Source organism: Rhineura floridana, chromosome 7 (assembly GCF_030035675.1).
Source record: "Rhineura floridana isolate rRhiFlo1 chromosome 7, rRhiFlo1.hap2, whole genome shotgun sequence".
NCBI lineage: Eukaryota > Metazoa > Chordata > Lepidosauria > Squamata > Rhineuridae > Rhineura > Rhineura floridana.
The window spans coordinates 3628893-3647424 of NC_084486.1; the positions used below are offsets into that span (position 1 = coordinate 3628893).

At 41.0% G+C, this 18532-nt stretch overlaps 1 protein-coding gene across 34 annotated transcripts in view; it reads left to right on the forward strand.

Annotated features, from left to right (window-relative positions):
• The window catches only part of SORBS1 (sorbin and SH3 domain containing 1), a 270925-nt gene that overhangs the window by 189831 nt on the left and 62562 nt on the right, over positions 1 to 18532 (forward strand). For 30 of the 34 annotated variants that reach the window (XM_061634693.1, XM_061634692.1, XM_061634696.1 and 27 more), the window contains 3 exons: positions 7367 to 7450; positions 16889 to 16954; positions 17463 to 17564. In XM_061634693.1, the coding sequence (XP_061490677.1) occupies positions 7367 to 7450; positions 16889 to 16954; positions 17463 to 17564 (252 nt within the window). The remainder of the gene's footprint in view (positions 1 to 7366; positions 7451 to 16888; positions 16955 to 17462; positions 17565 to 18532) is intronic. The other 4 variants (XM_061634725.1, XM_061634705.1, XM_061634706.1 and 1 more) reach the window with 3 other exon arrangements.

Here is an 18532-nt window from a genome sequence, read left to right on the forward strand (position 1 = left end):
ATCCGCATATTGGTGGCACCGCAGCCCAAATCTCCTGATGATGGCCCCCAGCGGCTTTACATAGATGTTGAATAGCATGGGGGAGAGGATACACAGTTTTGTGTAAATACTTTCTTACAGAACAGCATCCCTGTTATAGAAGTTCTAGGGCTCTATGATGTAGCAGTTTGCTGAATATGGGCATGGAAGAACTGGATGGAATTTTGTCACAGCTTGTATTTGCATTAAAATTATCATCCCAGTTTTGCAAGCCATAGGTCTGAGTGTAACAAACATAACACTTAAGGTGAAAATGGATGTTGAATGCATCATTCATTTCTTGTTTGGGATTATCCTCCCCACACCTTTTAAAACTAGCAACAACTGCAGGGCCCCCCAATTCAATTCATTCCCCCCAATGGTTTTTCACTGTCGAGAACATTTCTGGTATAAGAAGTTATGGGATTTCAATAGGAAGTTTGCACTGATTAGAAGTAAAGCAGTGTGACAGCCCCAAAACCTCTGCAGGTGCAAACAGAGATGTGATGGAAGGATTGCCATCACTTATCAAGCCCACCGACAGGTATCCCTTTCTCCTCATCCATGTGGGAACAAATGTTACTGCCAAACGGAGTTATGAAGAAATCACATCAGACTTTGAAGCTCTGGGAGGGAAACTCAAGGACTTTGTGGCCCAGATTGTATTTTCATCCATCCTTCCAGTACTTAGAAGAGGAGTAGAAAGGGAAAGAAAAATACTCCGTGTGAATGAATGGCTACGAAGGTGGTGCCGACGTGAGAGATTTGGATTCTGGAAGATGGACTGCTGGCAAGTGATGAGTTGCATCTCACAAGGACTGGGAAGAATTTGTTTGGCCACAGCATGGAGAAGTTCATCAGAAGGGCTTTCAGGGGGAGGGGGGCGTAAACTTGGTGGTAACGAGTGACAAAGGCTTCTGCACAGTAACGGGAACAGAGAGATTAGCTCTAATAGGACCCAGTAACAGTCCTCAGAAAAATGTAGTAAGGAAGCCAAGCCATAAATCACATGGTCTTCGATGTCTGTATACTAATGCGCAGAGCATGGGAAACAAGCAGGATGAACTAACTCCTAATACAGGAGGATAATTATGAGTTGATAGGTATAACTGAAACTTGGTGGGATGACTCCCATCACTGGAATACAGCAATTGAAGGATATAACTTGTTCAAAAAGAACAGAAAGAATAAAAAGGGAGGTGGAGTCGCGCTATATGTTAAAAATAGATATCCCTGCACAGAAATACTGGAAGATGAGCTTGGTAGCTCCACCGAGAGTATCTGGATTAAAATTAATGGGGCAATTAATAAAAGGAATGTGGTGCTTGGAGTCTACTACGACCGCCCAATCAAGGAGAAGACGAGAATGTAACTTTTGAAAAGCAAATTGCCAATGTTTCAAGGAGGCATGATGTAGTAGTAATGGGGGATTTCAATTATCCTGATATCTGTTGGGAGACAAATTCTGCCAAACACAACCCCTCCAAGAAATGTCTGACTAGTGTTGGAGATAATTTTCTCCTACAGAAAGTGGAGGAAGCAACCAGAGGATCAGCTTTCCTGGACTTGATTCTAACCAATAGAGATGATTTGGTAGATGAAGTGGCAGTTACGGGAACTCTGGGGAAAAGTGACCACAGCATACTTGAATTCTTGATTTTAACAGAAGCAAAAGCTGAGAATAGCCATATACGCACCCTGGACTTCAGGAAAGCTGATTTTAATAAACTCAGAACAATTGTAAGTATGGTTCCATGGCAAGCGACCCCAATGAGAAAAGGAGTCCAAGATGGGTGGGAATTTCTAAAAAAGGAAATTCTAAAAGTGCAATGGCAAGCAATTCCAACAAGGAAAAAAGGGGGAAACAGCAGAAGAAGCCAATGTGGCTTCACAAAAAGCTTAGAGATGACCTGAAAACAAAAAAGGACACATACAGGAAGTGGAAAGAAGGCCAGGCCACAAAGAAAGAGTACATGCAGGTATCACGGAATTGCAGGGATGGCATCAGGAAGGCTAAATCTGAAAATGAGCTGAGGTTAGCAAGAGATGCTAAAAGCAATAAAAAAGCTTTCTTCAGGTATGTCCATAGTAAAAGAGAAAAGAAACGGTGGCACAGCTACTCAGTGAGGATGGCAAAATGATAACAGATGACAAAGAAAAGGCAGAAGTCCTCAATTCTTATTTTGGCTCAGTAGGAGGGGCAGGATTGGAGCTTGAGATTGATAGACAAATGGTCAAGGAATACCTAATCACTTTGAACAAGTTCAAATCAGCAGGACCCGATAAACTGCACCCTATAGTATTGAAGGAACTGGCTGAAGAACTCTCAGAATCGCTGTCTATTATCTTTGCGAAATCATGGTGGACTGGTGAAGTGCCGGATGACTGGAGGAGAGCTAATGTTGTCCCTATCTTCAAAAAAGGCAAAAAGGAGGAACCGGGGAACTACAGACCAGTCAGCCTAACATCAATCCCTGGAAAAACTCTGGAGCAGATTAAGGAGCAGTCAATCTGTAAGCACCTTGAAAACAATGCAATGATTACTAGCAGCCAACACGGATTTATGAAGAACAAATCCTGCCAAACTAATCTTATCTCGTTTTTTGATCAGGTAACCTCCCTTGTAGACTGTGGGAATGCTGTGGACATAATATATCTCAACTTCAGGAAAGCTTTTGACAAAGTGCCCCATGATATTCTGCTAGCTAAATGTGGGCTGGATGGAACAGCTATCAGGTGGTTCCACAGTTGGCTCCAGAATCGTTCTCAGAGTGCTTATCAATTGTTCCTTCTCAAACTGGGCAGAAATAATGAGTGGGGTACCACAGGGCTTGGTCTGGGCCCAGTGCTCTTCAACATTTTTATTAACGACTTGGATGAGGAGGTACAGAGCATGCTTATCAAATTTGCAGATGATACAAAATTGGGGGGCACAGTCAATACTGTGGAAGACAAACAAAATTCAAAGGGACCTTGATAGGCTGGAGCATTGGGCTGAAAACAACAGAATGAAATTCAACAGGGATAAATGCAAAGTTCTACACTTAGGAAAAAGAACCCAAATGAACAGTTATAAGATGGGGGAGTTATAAGATGGCTCAGCAATACGACATGTGAGAAGGATCTTGGAATTGTCGTTGATCACAAGCTGAATATGAGCCAACAGTTTGATGTGGCTGCAAAAAAAGCGAATGCTATTTTAGGCTGCATTAACAGAAGTATAGTTTCCAAATTGCGTGAAGTATTCATTCCCCTCTGTTCAGCACAGGTTAGGCCCCATCTTGAATACTGCGTCCAGCTCTGGCCTCCACACTTTAAGAAGGATGCGGACAAACTGGAACGGGTTCAGAGGAGGGCAACAAGGATGATCAGGGGACTGGAAACAGATCTCTATGAGTAGAGAGTGAAAGAACTGGGCATGTTTAGCCTGGAGAAGAGAAGACTGAGGGGAGATATGATAGCACTCTTGAAGTACATGAAAGGTTGCCACACAGAGGAGGGCTGGGATCTCTTCTCAATCGTCCCAGAGTGCAGGACATGAAATAATGGGCTCAAGTTGCAGGAAGCCAAATTTTGACTGAACATCAGGAAAAATTTCCAAACTGTCAGAGCCATACAACAATGGAATCAATTACCTAGAGAGGTAGTGGGCTCTCCGACACTGAAGACATTCAGTAGGCAGCTGGACAGCCATCTGTTGGGAATGCTTTGATTTGGATTCCTGCATTGAGCAGGGGGTTGCGCTCGCTGGCCTTGTAGGCCCCTTCCAACTCTACTATTCTATGATTATTGAAAGTGAAATTGTGTATGACAGCTCCGATAGCATCATGAGCACAAATAATCATGAATGCACAATAAAAACAAAGTCTGGAGGGGTCCCTTATCTGGTGCAGGGGGGCTGTGGCCACTGCTAGTTTGAAAGGGGGGAAGGAGGAGGGGGAGGGGAGGAATATTCCTCTCAATTACATTACTCAAACATGCTTAATATTTGTCCCTTTCATTGTTGAAAATGAGAATGAAGCATCTGATGTTTGCTGCTGTTTGGTAGTTTGGAAGCCTTGTTGAACTAACATACGTAGTACTGTGGAAAGTTAGGAGTCAACAATTTCTGTTTGTTTATTACTCGTGAGAGATATTAGAAAAGACTAAACAAATCTGCAAGGTGTCTGACAAACTCTGCAAGTCCTTCTTGGACTTTGCTAGAGGAGGCATGAGTAGCTGTGTGCCTCCCCATGACTCATATCGAACGAGGGCTAACTTCTAAGCAGGATGGCAAGAAGAGGCCTTCCATTCCTCGAGCACCCTTGACATTCAGGGCTCATCGGATCTTTTTATAATAGAGAGATTGGGGGAAGTGATTGTTTTACCATGAGGAAGAAAACAGATACTCTGTTTCCCCCCCCCAAAAAAAAACAACCCACAGTACAGTAATACCTCAGTTAACTAATCCTCCAGGAATGAAGCTCCTTTTATTGAAAGTTTTTTTTAAAAGATGAGACTGAACAGTTTTACTTTGCTATGGATAAACTATGCCTTTGCTACCAGGTGAAACTAATCAGCCTGTGTATTTTTTTTGCTATGGATAAACTTCCAAGCCTGTGCCTTTGCAAGGGTGAAACTGACATGTCTCTGTTTGCTTTGTATTAAAGAGATCTCTTGCTGTCTCCCAGGGCTGGGGAGGGAAGAATCCAATATGATTCGGAGGGACGAGGGGGAGGAGAAGATGGGGAGTTGGGTGGGTGCTGGGTAGGCACCCTTTAAAGCTGCTGTTGAAGCTGTTCCCACTATCTATGAGCGGGTATAGGAACCTCTCTCTGTTCTTTCCATGTTATTCCTGCCTCTGGTACCAAAGTTTGTTAAAGACGTAATGTCTAGGAATGCATGTACTTTGGTAACTGAGGTACTGAAAAAATAGTATGCTTCTGGTGATCATGGTAAGAGGGGCAGACAATCCCATCCCTACAGTAAAATAACCCAATGTACAGAAATAATGGGGTGTGTATCTTTAGTGCCACCAAGAAAGTGAGTCTCTTTGTACAACTAGAATGTTGCTCTCACCAGTCGTTTTGAGTTTAGAGTCAATCTCTCCTTACCCAGCAAAACATTTTCTGTTGTATTGAATCCCTTCTGCTAACATCCAAGGAAAGCAGAAACAAGCACAATGCAATAGCTACAGTTTAGAAAGATTAAATCATTTTTTATCCATGTGTATTGAATGCATTTGCGAGATTTCAAAAATACGGTTTCAGTTACACCTTTGCTTTCCTTCTTTCACATATTTATTATATTTGCTGTAAAGCCCTAAAGTAGTTCAGTCCACTAATTCAATATTTAAATATGCTCAAATATTCAATTGACAGTTATTCTAATTAAGTGCATTATTAAGAACTCCAGCTTGTTGCTTTAAAACGGAATGTAGGCACAGAAAGGGGAGCTTTTTTGGTTGTCATTCTGTTCCTATGCTGTCTAGTTTCTCCTTTCTGTTGGTTTTGTCCAAATTCTTAACTTTTAGCCATGTATATTGGTGGTCTAACAAAACAGGGTCTATATATCCATTTCCCTTAGAGACTTCTCAATAACATGCTTTCTCCAACTATGTCCTCTTTAGTTTAGAATTTCACCCTTCATTCTGCCATTTATGAAAAAGGGTTTCTCACATCTCCATGTGCTGTTAAAGATGCCGTGTTCTGTACTGATAGAAATGTTGGGAGAGTTGAGGAGTGGGGAGTTGCAGTGAAAATTGTAACCTGAGTCTTATATTGGAGAAGGGTAGGGTTCAGCAGTGAAAGGTTTTAAGTGAATTGCTCTCGTAGGCTTTATCCACGTTATATTTAGTAAAAGGGGAAGCCATACTTCTCCATATATCACCCCACTATTGCTGATCACGTGTTCCACTTTTCAGCCCAGGAGAAATTTTATTTTGCTAACTCTGTTCATTAATTATCCTGCCAATAATGGCTTTGGCCCAGTTCAGAAAAGACTGACCCCCTGTCATTCCCCCATGAGTGGTGGAGAGCAAGATTGCACCTTCCTTCCCTGCCCATCCAATGCACCTTTCCCATCTTTGACAGCACCAAATATCCTTTTGTAGGCATAATGTTTCAGTAAGACGTACATGTATAAAATCCAACATGCAGAGGCCCACATTGTGTGGTCAATTCCTGAATTTTATTTGGGATATTGATCACGCTGATCAGGTCTATGCGTATTTGATTTTGAGCACATATACCCTACTCAAAATGCTATGCCCATATCATATGCCCATGTGTGGATCACATGGACAGGGAGGAAAAGCACATTTTTTTACTTCTCGCTATACAAAGATTATGATCCGAACTGAGCTGTTGTCATTATTTGAGAGGAGGTCCATGCACTTACTTACTTAGCAGACCTCATATCTATCACCCTGTTTTTGAATTCAGCCAGTCCAAACCAGTGCTCTTCACTACTCTCATCTATTCAACACAGTTTGGGGATTGCATGCATGGAGGAGCACTTTGTGCTTTGAAGGAAAGAACTGACTGCTGCCCAAGAGAGACTCCTCCTCTTAAGGTTATCCCGTACTACACTACTTTGTATGGGACCATTTAAGGGCTGCCAGTGGTTCATCATTGGGCTAGGACAAAATCCGCCCTCTATGCAGATAGAGAGTAAATGTACAATGTACTTCTATGTTCAGAGTTCCCTGTGATCCATAGTTGTACAGCTCTAGTATTTATATGCTGAATCCCATTTTATTTATGCTAGTATTTATATACTGGACACAAGAAAATGATAGCTGCAAGGTTTTTAGTTATGTTTTATTTGTACACTGCTTGGAGACTTTTTTGGTCAAGCAGTTTTTAAATTTTCTAAATAAATAATGAACTATGTCTGCAAAGTTCAAAGGAACCAAATCTGCAAGCATGTCCTTGATATAGAAAACTGAAGGTTAGCATACAACCACTGGAAATTTCAAAGGACCTTGCTTTCCTTTAATATGACAAATCTTTCATCCCAGTACAATTCCTCAAACTTTTTTGTGGTTATATCCATTCTTCTTTAATTTTGTTAGGATTCAGTTTCTCCAGCTATATATCGAAACAGAGTATCTTTAGTGACTATCAGTGCAGTCCTGTGCACATCTACTGAGAAGAAAGTCCTGATGAATTCAACGGAACTTACTTCCAGGGAAGTGTGTATTAGGATTGCAACCTGTGTAGTCAAGCAAGGACGTATAGGCTGCCAGATGAATGTCTCATAAACCACTGGGGAAATGTAGAATGCTGCATCTTTAACAGTCCTTTCCTATTCTCTGCATAATGTTGTTCTTCTCTTTCTTTCATTCCTGTATCACCAACTCCTTTAGACTCGGGATATAAGTCCAGAAGAGATAGATTTAAAGAATGAGCCTTGGTATAAATTCTTTTCGGAATTGGAGTTTGGGAAACCGGTAAGTTTGATAGCCACAGCCATGACAAAATAAGCCTGCCTTTACATAATGCACACATAACACTCCCTGCTCCATTCTGATTATATAGTTATGACTGTAAGGCAAGAAAATACTACCCTATCAACCTTGTTTTCAAAAAAGCAGAAAGAATTTCTATTTGGGCATCAAGCCATAGATCTACAGCTATTCCTCCATGGCTGCTTATGATCTCTGAAATTCACTGAAAATCTGTTGACAGTAAGTGCAGTAAGTACTAGTGGCTCTTTATACACCAGAGTTCAGTATGTCACTGTAATTCAAGAAAAATGTTTCCAGGATAATATACATTTCTTTCCAGTGGCTTCTCCCCATTCCTCTAACAACAGCAAAGAAGACTACTTTCTTTCTTGTTAAATAACTTCAGACCAGGAGACTTTCATCAACTCATGCTAACTTTTTCTTGGAATCTGTGATCAGTTACTACCAAATGCATATTGATGAATCCTGTACAATATTTACAATTTGCTCTGCCTTCCTGCCCTCCCTCTTCATGCTCCCAGTTTTATCCCAGCTACAATCCTCTAAGGAAGCTGAAGGCAAAGTTCCAGCAATGTCCTGATGGACAGACATATGTCTTAATCTTCCCATATTGTTTAAAGTGGATTTTAGATGCAGGAGTGCAATGTAAGACATAACCCTGTGTATCCATCACAAGCAATGGAATCAAGAGCTGTAGTGCTTTATAAATATTACTTTATAACAGTGCTTTATACACAGTGCTTTATAAATATTACATTATTGTCATGGTTTCATGCTCATACTAATATTTTTGAAAGTCAACCAAGAGCATATACAGATGGAAAAGTTCTGCTGGAATGGATTATTCACATAATTTACAATTATAACCTTGCATGCAGAATCCAACAGAAATTGAAAGTTTTGGGTTGTTGATCCATTCTTATGCAGCTTCAGACATTTCTGGTTGGGTACATATCTCATGGGATGACTTCCAAAAGCAATTGCAAGGACAGTATTCCTCCAGTTTTTGTTTTTGGAATTATTTTTATTAAGACTTTCACAGCTTGCAAGTATTCTTAAAATATAGAATTAATCCAAAAACTTGTCATAACTACTAAACCTCGTGCATGTTTTATATATTGCAATGATAAATAGGGACAAGAACTCCCTCCATTGGAGTCAAAGCCCTAGATTCACATCAGAAGCTTAGAACCAAAGATGTCTTGGCCAGAGGTCTTCCCAGAAGGTCCTCTGAGTGTCAGGTGGCATTACAGATCCCTGTTGTCCTATTGCATGTTTTATATATGCCCCCCATATCAGGAAAGTTGTCTCTCCTTAGCTGACCCCTGGAACCCAGTGTTGCTGGGTTAACTTCTCTGCCAGAGCCCCCACCTTTGAGCACCACCCCCACATTATGAAGGGTGTCAACTATATCCAGTGGTGAGCTATTTCCAGCTGTGCCGTTTCCTCTAGCTTTATAAGATGTGAAACAAGTCTAGGTTCCTTTTGGCACAATATTTGTGTTGCATTTTATTTACTGTCCTTTTTAAGATTCAAGAGAGCAAGATTATCAAAATCAAACTGACCCTCCCCAGCAAATTATAAGTGGGGTGTTTCTTTGTCCCATGTCTGAAACATAAATCAATCCAGTGAATACAACTGGTGTTGTTGTTTTCAGTCCACAAACAATGCCTATGTTTCCCCAACCTCATTTGCATTGCTTTTCCTTTGCATTGAAATGGATGGAGTGAAATAACGTAATGACAAAATAATTTATATAATTAATTATGTAAGTTATTTAATTTTGCCACAGTGGCAAGCTAGACAAATAAAACAGAAACAGTTGTACTGCAACAAATATAGGGTGAAACATGAAATAATGTCTTCTTACATTCCTAATCATAAGAGCCATAACATTTGTGGCTATTAGGGCTGTGAAAATGCTCTTTGCAGTGCCCCAGATAGCACTGTAGATATGATTACAAGCTAGTAATCATATTCCAAGACATCAAAATGTTCATTCCATTTTCTTCTTTTTCACATTCATGTTCCACAAAAGTGGTACAAAATGCCATCAGCAAAGTGAACGGAGCTGTTGGCTTCTATATAGCTCAAGACTTCCAGTTTCAACAGCAATGGGGAGGTTCAGCCAATGTCCCTTGGCAGAACTACGAAAAGCTCCAGTGCTGAAATCCTCTCTTTAAGGTCCCCTTTAAAAGTGTGAGAATCCTCTTAAATGTGGAGTCTGGCTATCCTACTAAGGATTAGGAGGACGGATTATAAGAGAGGTTCCCTTAGTAGGCCAGCCCACACTGAATTTATAACTACGTCCATTTTTCAAAGTAAAAGGTACCAGTATGGGCAGGAAGGAGGTGCAGTTTTCTCTGAAAGAGCAGTGCTCACCTAGGAAAAGAAGTGTCTTGCTGCAAAATTGTATACCCCCTTCTCAGCAATCGTTTGCCAAGATGCGATTGAAATTGGTTCTTCATTCCCCCTTCAGCACAGACAGGCACGAACAGCCTAGATAAGGGGAGGAAAGGTTTGCATATATCTGTGCTTCAAAATAAGCTTTTGGCTGCCCCAAATCATACTTACTGAGATTATTTCCTTCAAGGTTTCCCGGCAGTGTCTTCAGCCCATAGTGCTGTTTTTGTGCTTTAACATGCGATGTCCTCAGACTACATTTAAGAATGAGGAAATCCATGAACTACCACAGATGATATCCCCATTACTAGGAGATTGTTCTCTATGAGATGCTACTCTCAAACCTGATGACCGCATTCCAGTCACTGCCATTATATCTATGAAGAAGCAACTGAGGATCTTTGTACTCCTAAATAAGCCATGTCCCCCAGTACCTGGAAGTGAGTGTTATGCTCCCCAAATATGTTTGGGCCATGTGAAAGCATAATCTCTGCTGTTAGGAGACTGATTTTTACAGGACTGCCTGACTGAAAGCTTTCTTTTGGCACAAGTTTCCTTCAAGCATGCTGAAGAAACAAATTGGATAGGATGAAAAACTTCTATCTGAATACTCTGAGGACACTTTCATCTGACCTTATGGGTGGCTCACACCCTTTTTCATTGGTTTCTGACAGTGAAATTGAAGACAACATAGCTTTCTTCAAGCCTCCAGTCCATTCAGACAGAAAGTGCCATGGTTGGGCCCATGATATGTATGTGATTATTTTAAATTTATTTTTAACCCCCCCCTTTGGATTAACTACCACCCTTGGTTCTGATCACCTTGTTGAGACCATGACTGAAGCCAAGTCCAATGGGGATATTGCCTTCAGTGGGATGACCAACCTGATATGTCCTCTCCTTGAACCCCTTTATCTCATAACTATTTCCACGGATACTTGACTCCTCACCATAGGTCTTCCCCTCCTCACCAGCAGCTGGGCACTTGATGTCCTCTTGTGCTTCCCTAGAGCTTCCATTTTCAGTAAGCCTCTGACTGGTGAGCATCTCAGGCTATGTGGCCTTGGACCACTTTTGTGCCTATCAGTGTAGGCCATCGTATTAGGACTACTCTTCATCATTTGTGGGACCACCCCATTCTCATTTGGCCTCTTTTTCTGCCCCATGTATCCTTCAGCTACAGTCTGTCCCCTACAGCTTTATTCTGCATGTTCATTATTAGTGTCTGATCCATTGAGGGTTCAAATGACATGACGTGCCATTACTGCCCATGTTTTGTCAGTTTCACCTGCTTCCTCAATTCTGCTTTCATGATCTCCAACGAAAATGGTTTTGGTACGAACGTCCCTGGCCTTGTCACCTGGGGCTATGGTGACTTCTCATGTCATAGCTCTCTTCTATCATTCCTGCCCTTCCAGGCATATCAGTCCCAGCTTCATCAATGGTTCTTATTTTTCCTGTGGTTTTCTCATTCACCTCTGCTGCATTGTTGACCACTAGTTCTATGGTCATCTCCACAGCTCTGCTCTTGGTTGTGCTGATAGTTCCTATTTCCTCTGTGGCAGGGTTGCTTCCTACCCCTCATTTGTTGAGAACTTTCCTGCATTCACCCATTGCTTTGTCTGTGAACTTGAATGCTGAGTCATCAGGCTCCAAATTATTGCTGTCAAGACTCTGAAAAATGCCAGAGGATGTCTGTTTGTATGCTATCTAGGTCTAATACACTATGTGTTACTTGGGATTCAAGACAGAACAACCCAAACCGGTTGTTACAGATCCTGTTTTTTACTTGATTTAGATGGATGCTGATGTTCTGGTCACGTTTCCTATGCTTCCTGTCTGTTGGAGGTTGTCAAGGAGCCTTTGACTAAGCCATCCTCAGCTGCTGTTCAGGAGACTCAGGAATACAAATAGAGTCCAGCCCACTGCTATTTTGTTTAATTATTGTTAGGTTAAGCATATTAATATTTTTGTTATAATGAAAAAAAGGTAAGCACATAGGATAAAATAAAAATACATTCATATAAAAGGAAAAGGCAGAAAAGTGAGACAGTACCAAGGTCCAAAAGTAAATTAATATAAAAAGCAGTTAAAACAAAACTTTATGAAATACCTAACCTAAATAAACATTAATAAAATATTTAGAACTTTTTGTCTAACTTGTTCATATGATTTAAACTTATTTCAGTATCTAACAAAAGGCTACTGATTTTCCAGATATTATGTCTGTGTGTTCTTAGCCTATCCCACAACCTTTTGTAATGTTTGCTTGTAAGTTAGAGTCCTTGTGATGGCCACATTTAGGAAAAGGATCTGGGGGATTTAGAGCCCTAAATAAGCTTTGAGCTATCTGAATTCATATACCTCTGTGGAAGAAAGGGAGGGTGTTTATTTACTTACTTACTGTATAAGAACAAAACCCAACTCCCATTCCAGTGTTGTCACCATTCAGTATCACTTATTCCCTCTGAACTTTTACCAATAACTTGGTAACTGTGGGGTACAGACGTGATGCAAAGCCAGTCCAATACACATAATATTTTTAACAAGTAATATTTCAAGATTATTAAATGCACAAGCTTACCTGGTTACTTTAAAATAGTACTGTATCTTTAAATAAGCATACACTTTGTTAACTTGTTACTGTAACTTTAAATATCAACATATATTCAGCTATTAATATTAAATTGAGACAGCTTTGAGGAAGCAATTAGTCACCCTATTAAAACCCTTAAGCCAGATCGTCCTTTTATTCTCTCCACCATCGTTAAGCTTCACCAACAGTATAACTGAAGACTCTACTGGAAGCCTCTTTTTCCGACCCTTTACTGACCCACTGAAGTGCAGGTTTATCTTGCCGTACTGCCCTGGAAATTTTCCTACTGGTACTCCTTCCAATCACCAACCTTCCAAGGTGCTTCTCCTGTTTCCCTGCAGCACTGCAGACAGGTTCTCTTCTAGTTTTCAGCCTAAGCCAAGTGATTCAATTATCTCCAGAATGTTTTCAGTCATCAAGCCTCTTCCTTCTTCCCTGATCCTCTTCCTCTGCTGTCTTAATCTTCTGACTCCATGAACACCAAGTGCCAACAACTCTAACTCTCCTCCAAACAACGCCAGTTAAATCTCTGCTGACCAACATCTGGGCATTCTGGCCCCTTTAGTCTAGCCAATAACACTGTCTAACTGAAAATTCTAAACCTGTACCCATCACTCAAAATACGCATGCCTTCCACCCTTCTTTTGCATTCTGAGATTGCTAACACCATCAGTTCCTCACAGCTTGCCAATTAAGGCCCCAAGTGACAGTTAAACTAACTTTCACCAGACCAGACAGAAAACTTGCCACATTAAATACATTACAATGTATATTACAATATAAATGTCAGAATCTATATATGTCAGAATGCATTACATGTCAGAATGCATTACACAATCAATACCCATTAAAACAATTCAAATAAACAGGATTTCTTCACAACCTCTTTCAAGAAGTCCCAGCATTTTCTCTGGCTCATTTCTTCTGCATCCATTCTTCTGTAGAGGAAAGATGTTGCTGCTTCCAGTAACTAGCAATCAGTATTCAAAGGCCACCGGGAGGTTGCACCCGCTGCCTCCCTGGAGGAACATCATGGCCAGGGGAATGCTGGCGTGACCTTTTCCAAATGCCAAAGAAGGAGCAGCTGAAGGGTGCTTCTCCACCACCAGAAAAAAACACTCGCCAGTTAGCCTGGAACTGCAGAGCGGAAGGGAAGCACACCTTGGCTTCTGCACAACTAGTTGGTTTTTTTAATCCTTTGAACAGTCTCCTGCTTATGAGGAAGGGCCATCTGCAGTGTCCCAAGGCATATTTTAGAGTGAAAAATACACATCTCTCATTCCCAAACATGGCTTGGAAACATTATGTGTTTAAAGCACAAACAGTCCTTTGGATTGGAGTCACAGCTGGGGTAATGTATGATTTGGGGTGACTTATTTTGGGGTGCACAGTTATGTAAACTGTATTGCCTCATTCAGTTTGCTGGTGCAGGTCTATGTTGAATAAGGAACTAGAAACCGACTTGGAACACACTCCTCAGCAAGAGATGGGGAGCAATTACACCAGAGGCTGCTGCCTTTAAGGACCCTCTGGTCCATGAGTCTAATGAGGCCCAGTAGGGATCCTGATTTGGCCCAGGATACTGCTTTCTAAAAGCCATGCCCACCTGCCCCACATCTCATGTCATATTTGGCATCAGGTGTGTGACATGTAAAGATTCAGCTGTAAAGGAACAACAGGAACATTAAAATGCACTTCTGGTTATTCCTTGGCTAATAGGGCATGTATACAGCACCTTTTAAATTAGGCACTAAATGCAAGGCCCTCCGGCACTGATTCCACACGGGAGCTTCTGACTGGAAATCCTGAGTGAAACCAATCCTTGCCAAAAGCAGAACTTAAAATCCACCCCAATCAGCAGTGACTTCAAGCCGTGCTGGCATCGGCTACACTCTGGAGTTTCTGATCTGGAACTCCAGAGCACAGTTGATCCAAGTTGGGCTTGAAGTCACTGCCAATCAGCTCTCAAAGTGGCCTGCTGGGGGTTAGAGACCCCAGGATCTAGCCTGCTGGCTTGTTAAGTTTCTCCACCCTTGCTTTAACATAAAATCCACATTGCCATGACCAATACAATCCATTCTCATCTCTTGGCAAGTGCTTTACCAAGAGAAAGGAAGGGGTCATACTGCAGAAGCAAAGATCCCCCCCCCCGGTTCCCATGCTCTTCTGAAATACTGAGGAAATGGTTTAACCTTGTTTGTGGTGGCCAAAGAAGTTTCATGCAAAGCAGGCCCCTTCTTTCAACTCAGGCCTGAGGCAGGGGTTGCTACCCTGTAGTCCTCCAGATGTTGCTGGACTATGGCTCCTGTCATTCCTGACTATTGGCATTGATGGCTGGAGCTAATGAGAGTTGGAAGTCCAACAGCATCAAGAGGGCTACAAGCTTGACACCCCTGGTTTAAGAGCTACATTTCACATTAACATTTGTGCTAGAAAACTCTTATCTATATTGCCCAGGCCTGAAGATGCTGCTATCCCTGCACAGGTTTTGTTATGTTTCACATTCATTTTAGGTATCAGTTTAAGTTGTTACTGGAGGTGTTGATTCACATAGGTAGCGCAAAAGAGTTCCTTGCAATTTGCATTAGTTGCACAGCCTTTTGCACTGTAAATGAAATGAAGGGAGGAATCTGGGGACACCGGGGGTGGGGAGGGGAGAGTCTCTCTAGGTGATTCTGTTATGGTGCAGACATCCTAATGTGACTGCAAACATGTAAAGGGAATGCAACAGTTACAAACGTTATGTGGCTGCAGCAGCATGGGAAACATGGGGATGGATAGATGGATCCAGGGTCAAGTCATTCTGTGCCTATTTTACACATGACTGGTATTAAGCCCATCCTGTCCCATTTCATTCTGCATCTGTGGATATATATATATTTTAAAATCTCTATAAAATTATTGAGTGAAAGTGCTTAAACGTTCACAAGGTGGCCTGAGGGTTGCATTTTACTATTTTTTAAAACACCCTTTTTCCCCCTAGCAGCTTGGAGCTGCTAGGAAGTGCAGAAGCTGCCATATAAAGTCAAAATGGGGCTGAAAATCTCCTTAGGAGTGATGGTATATCATGATGTACCATTCCTCACTGGCACTTAGTATGGAGAAAAATATGGCTGCCCCCATGTAGCAATGGGGCAGCTACCATATCTTCCAAAAATGTCTGCCCTATTGCTACACAGGGGCAGCCATATTTTTCTCCATACTAAGTGCCAGTGAGTACCAACATATCTTGAGGTACCAACGCGCATATGCACACACTCACACACTTCCAGCCTCATTTTTAGCAGTGTGGTTTTTGACAGCTCCAAGCTACTGGGGGAGGGAGTTTTAAAAAAAGAAAAATGGTAAAAGGCAGCCCTCAGACCACCCGTCAGATTAATCAGGGCTGCAGATTATGGAATGGGCCACATTATGATTTACAAAGCAATATGGTGACTGCGGATAAAGTGAATTCACTCTAGTATACAGACTTCCCTAGTTTCTTCAGAAAATATGTACTGCCACAATATGGCGCATGTTGGGTTTGTTTTTTACTTTGTATATCACCCAGAGACTTATTTCTAGGTGGCTGATAAACTGAAAGAATGAATATATAAATAAATTCCAATTACATTGCTATATATCAGGTGAGGCAGCCGTATAACTATTGGTGCTTTTCACCAGCATTTCCTATTCTGTTACTCCTCCACCACCATTGGCTACCGGCTTTGATCCCCAGCAGTACTTGTCATTGTTACTTGGGATCTGTGGAGCACCTTCCAAAGCCAGATCCTTTGAGGCCTGGGTTTTGGATGTGATTCCAAGTCTATCTTTCCTATGTTCCAAATTAGTTTCTTTGACTAAATTCTTAATTCCACTTTCTGTCCCTTACAAAAATAAAAAATAGCTCAAAAAGTGAAATGAATAACTCTGCATTTTCATTGCCCTACACTGCCAACTTTGGAAACTCAGCCATTTGTTAACATGGTATGTATTTGAGGTCTGGAAAAGGGCTGGGGGTCTTAAAAGAAAAGCAAAACCACAATTTGCTTCTTTTTGCGGAAGACAATGTGCAATATATATATATATATATATATATATATATCTGGTTGGGATTCTTTAGTAAATTATATTTTGAATGCTTTTACCACTGCAATGTGTTCCCCTGGGAGCAGAAGGATCCTGAAACCTGTTGGAAGTGGTTTCAAGCAAAATTTAAAGCAAACCCTGCTACACAACGCATGCTTCCTCTGCCCCCTCCTATACTCTTCTGTGTTTGTGGTATAACATGTTTACCCCCCCTTTCTTTCCTTTTCAGTTTTATTTCCAATGTTAATGCAGTGTCCCCCCAGTGTAGTCCCGCTGTTCTAATCCAGTTCCATATTGTCTGTGATGTCTTTCCTTATCTTCATTTCCTCATTTCCTCCTCTGCTTTCCATCAGCCTCCAAAAAAGATATGGGATTATACTCCTGGAGATTGCTCTATCCTTACTAGAGAGGATAGAAAGGTAATTCAAACATACGTTGTACTATAGTATGGTTTTTGTGTGTATGTGTGCCTTTAGCGCTCTCTCTCTCTCTCTCTCTCTCTCTCTCTCTCTCTCTCTCTCTCTCTCTCTCTCTCTTCGTATTTTATGTGAGTGCAAGTAGTGGATTGAATTTAATTGCTTTTGAATTCATTATGTAGTGTTGTAGGATGAAAAAAGTATTAAAGCATTCCTTACAATCCTGATTAGATCACAGCATCTTCTTTGCTCTTGTGATCTGTAGTGATAATTGTACTAACAAGTGTTCTGCAACTATGATACAGTGTGAATGAATTTTACAGTGATTAAAATAGAAATGTTTACAAGAAATACTGTATTGTGACAAATTGAGAAGTGAATATAAGCCAGTCATGTATTTCAGTATTGAAAGGTACGCAATTTTTGTCTTGTCTATTTTTCAGAATTAACATTTATTTGTTTTGCCTTACCCTAAGTGTTTCCCCCTTCTTCTTGTTCCTTCTTTAACCAGACTGATCCAGAAAAAGACATCTACCTCTATCAGACTGAGTTAGAGGCAGATATAGAAAAAATGGAGAAGCTGTATAAGGCACCAGACAACAAGCAATTTAAGGTATTTAGTTTTCATTTCATGCTGCTAATCCCTGTTCCTAAACTCTATGATCTAATCTGGTTGCTGCTGGATAATTAATAAACAACATTGTTTATGCTGCATTCAGATGTAACTGCATTCAGATGTAACACTAAACTATGGTTTATAGTTACAGGAATGAGTTTAATTTTCAGATGCATTTGATTGTCCTCCTTTTTAATTAAAAAAACATAATCCTGAAGCAGTCTCATTGCAGTGTGCAGAAACAGAGGTTTCAAAAGCCCATTTTCTTTGTGTATGGATCCTATTTCTTTTTGTACAAGATGGGTAGGAAGGAGGCATAATTCTAAATACAGCCTGTCTCTTGTAGAGCCAAACTAAACATTATGTTAAATGTGTCTTTGTATTTAATGTGCGTGTTCTGTTTTTAAGAAAAGCAAATAGCTGCTGCAGGGGGCCCAAGCAGGATCATGACTATTTATTTATTTATTTATTTATTTATTTATTCTCATTTCTAAACTGCCCATAGCTAATAGCTCTCTGGGCGGTGTACAAAACAAGATTAAAATACAATATTAGAATAAAATCAGTAACAAAGAACAACAAAATTAAAACTAAAACATTAAATATAAAAACATGAGCATTAAAATGCCTGGGAGTATAGCCAGGTCTTAACCTGGCACCTAAAAGAAAGAACCGTAGGCGCCAGGCGTATCTTCTCCGGTAAGCTGTTCCACAGTTCGGGGGCCACCACAGAAAAGGCCCCAGATCTAGTAACAATCCTCTGGGCATCCTGGTGAGTTGGTACCCGGAGGAGGGCCTTAGATACTGAACGAAGTGAACGGGTAGGTTCATAGCGGGAGAGGCGTTCCACAAGGTATTGCGGCCCCACACCGTGTAAGGCTTTATAGGTCAAAACCAGAACCTTGAATCTGGCTCAGAAACAAATAGGTAGCCAGTGCAAGCGAGCCAGGACAGGTGTTATATGC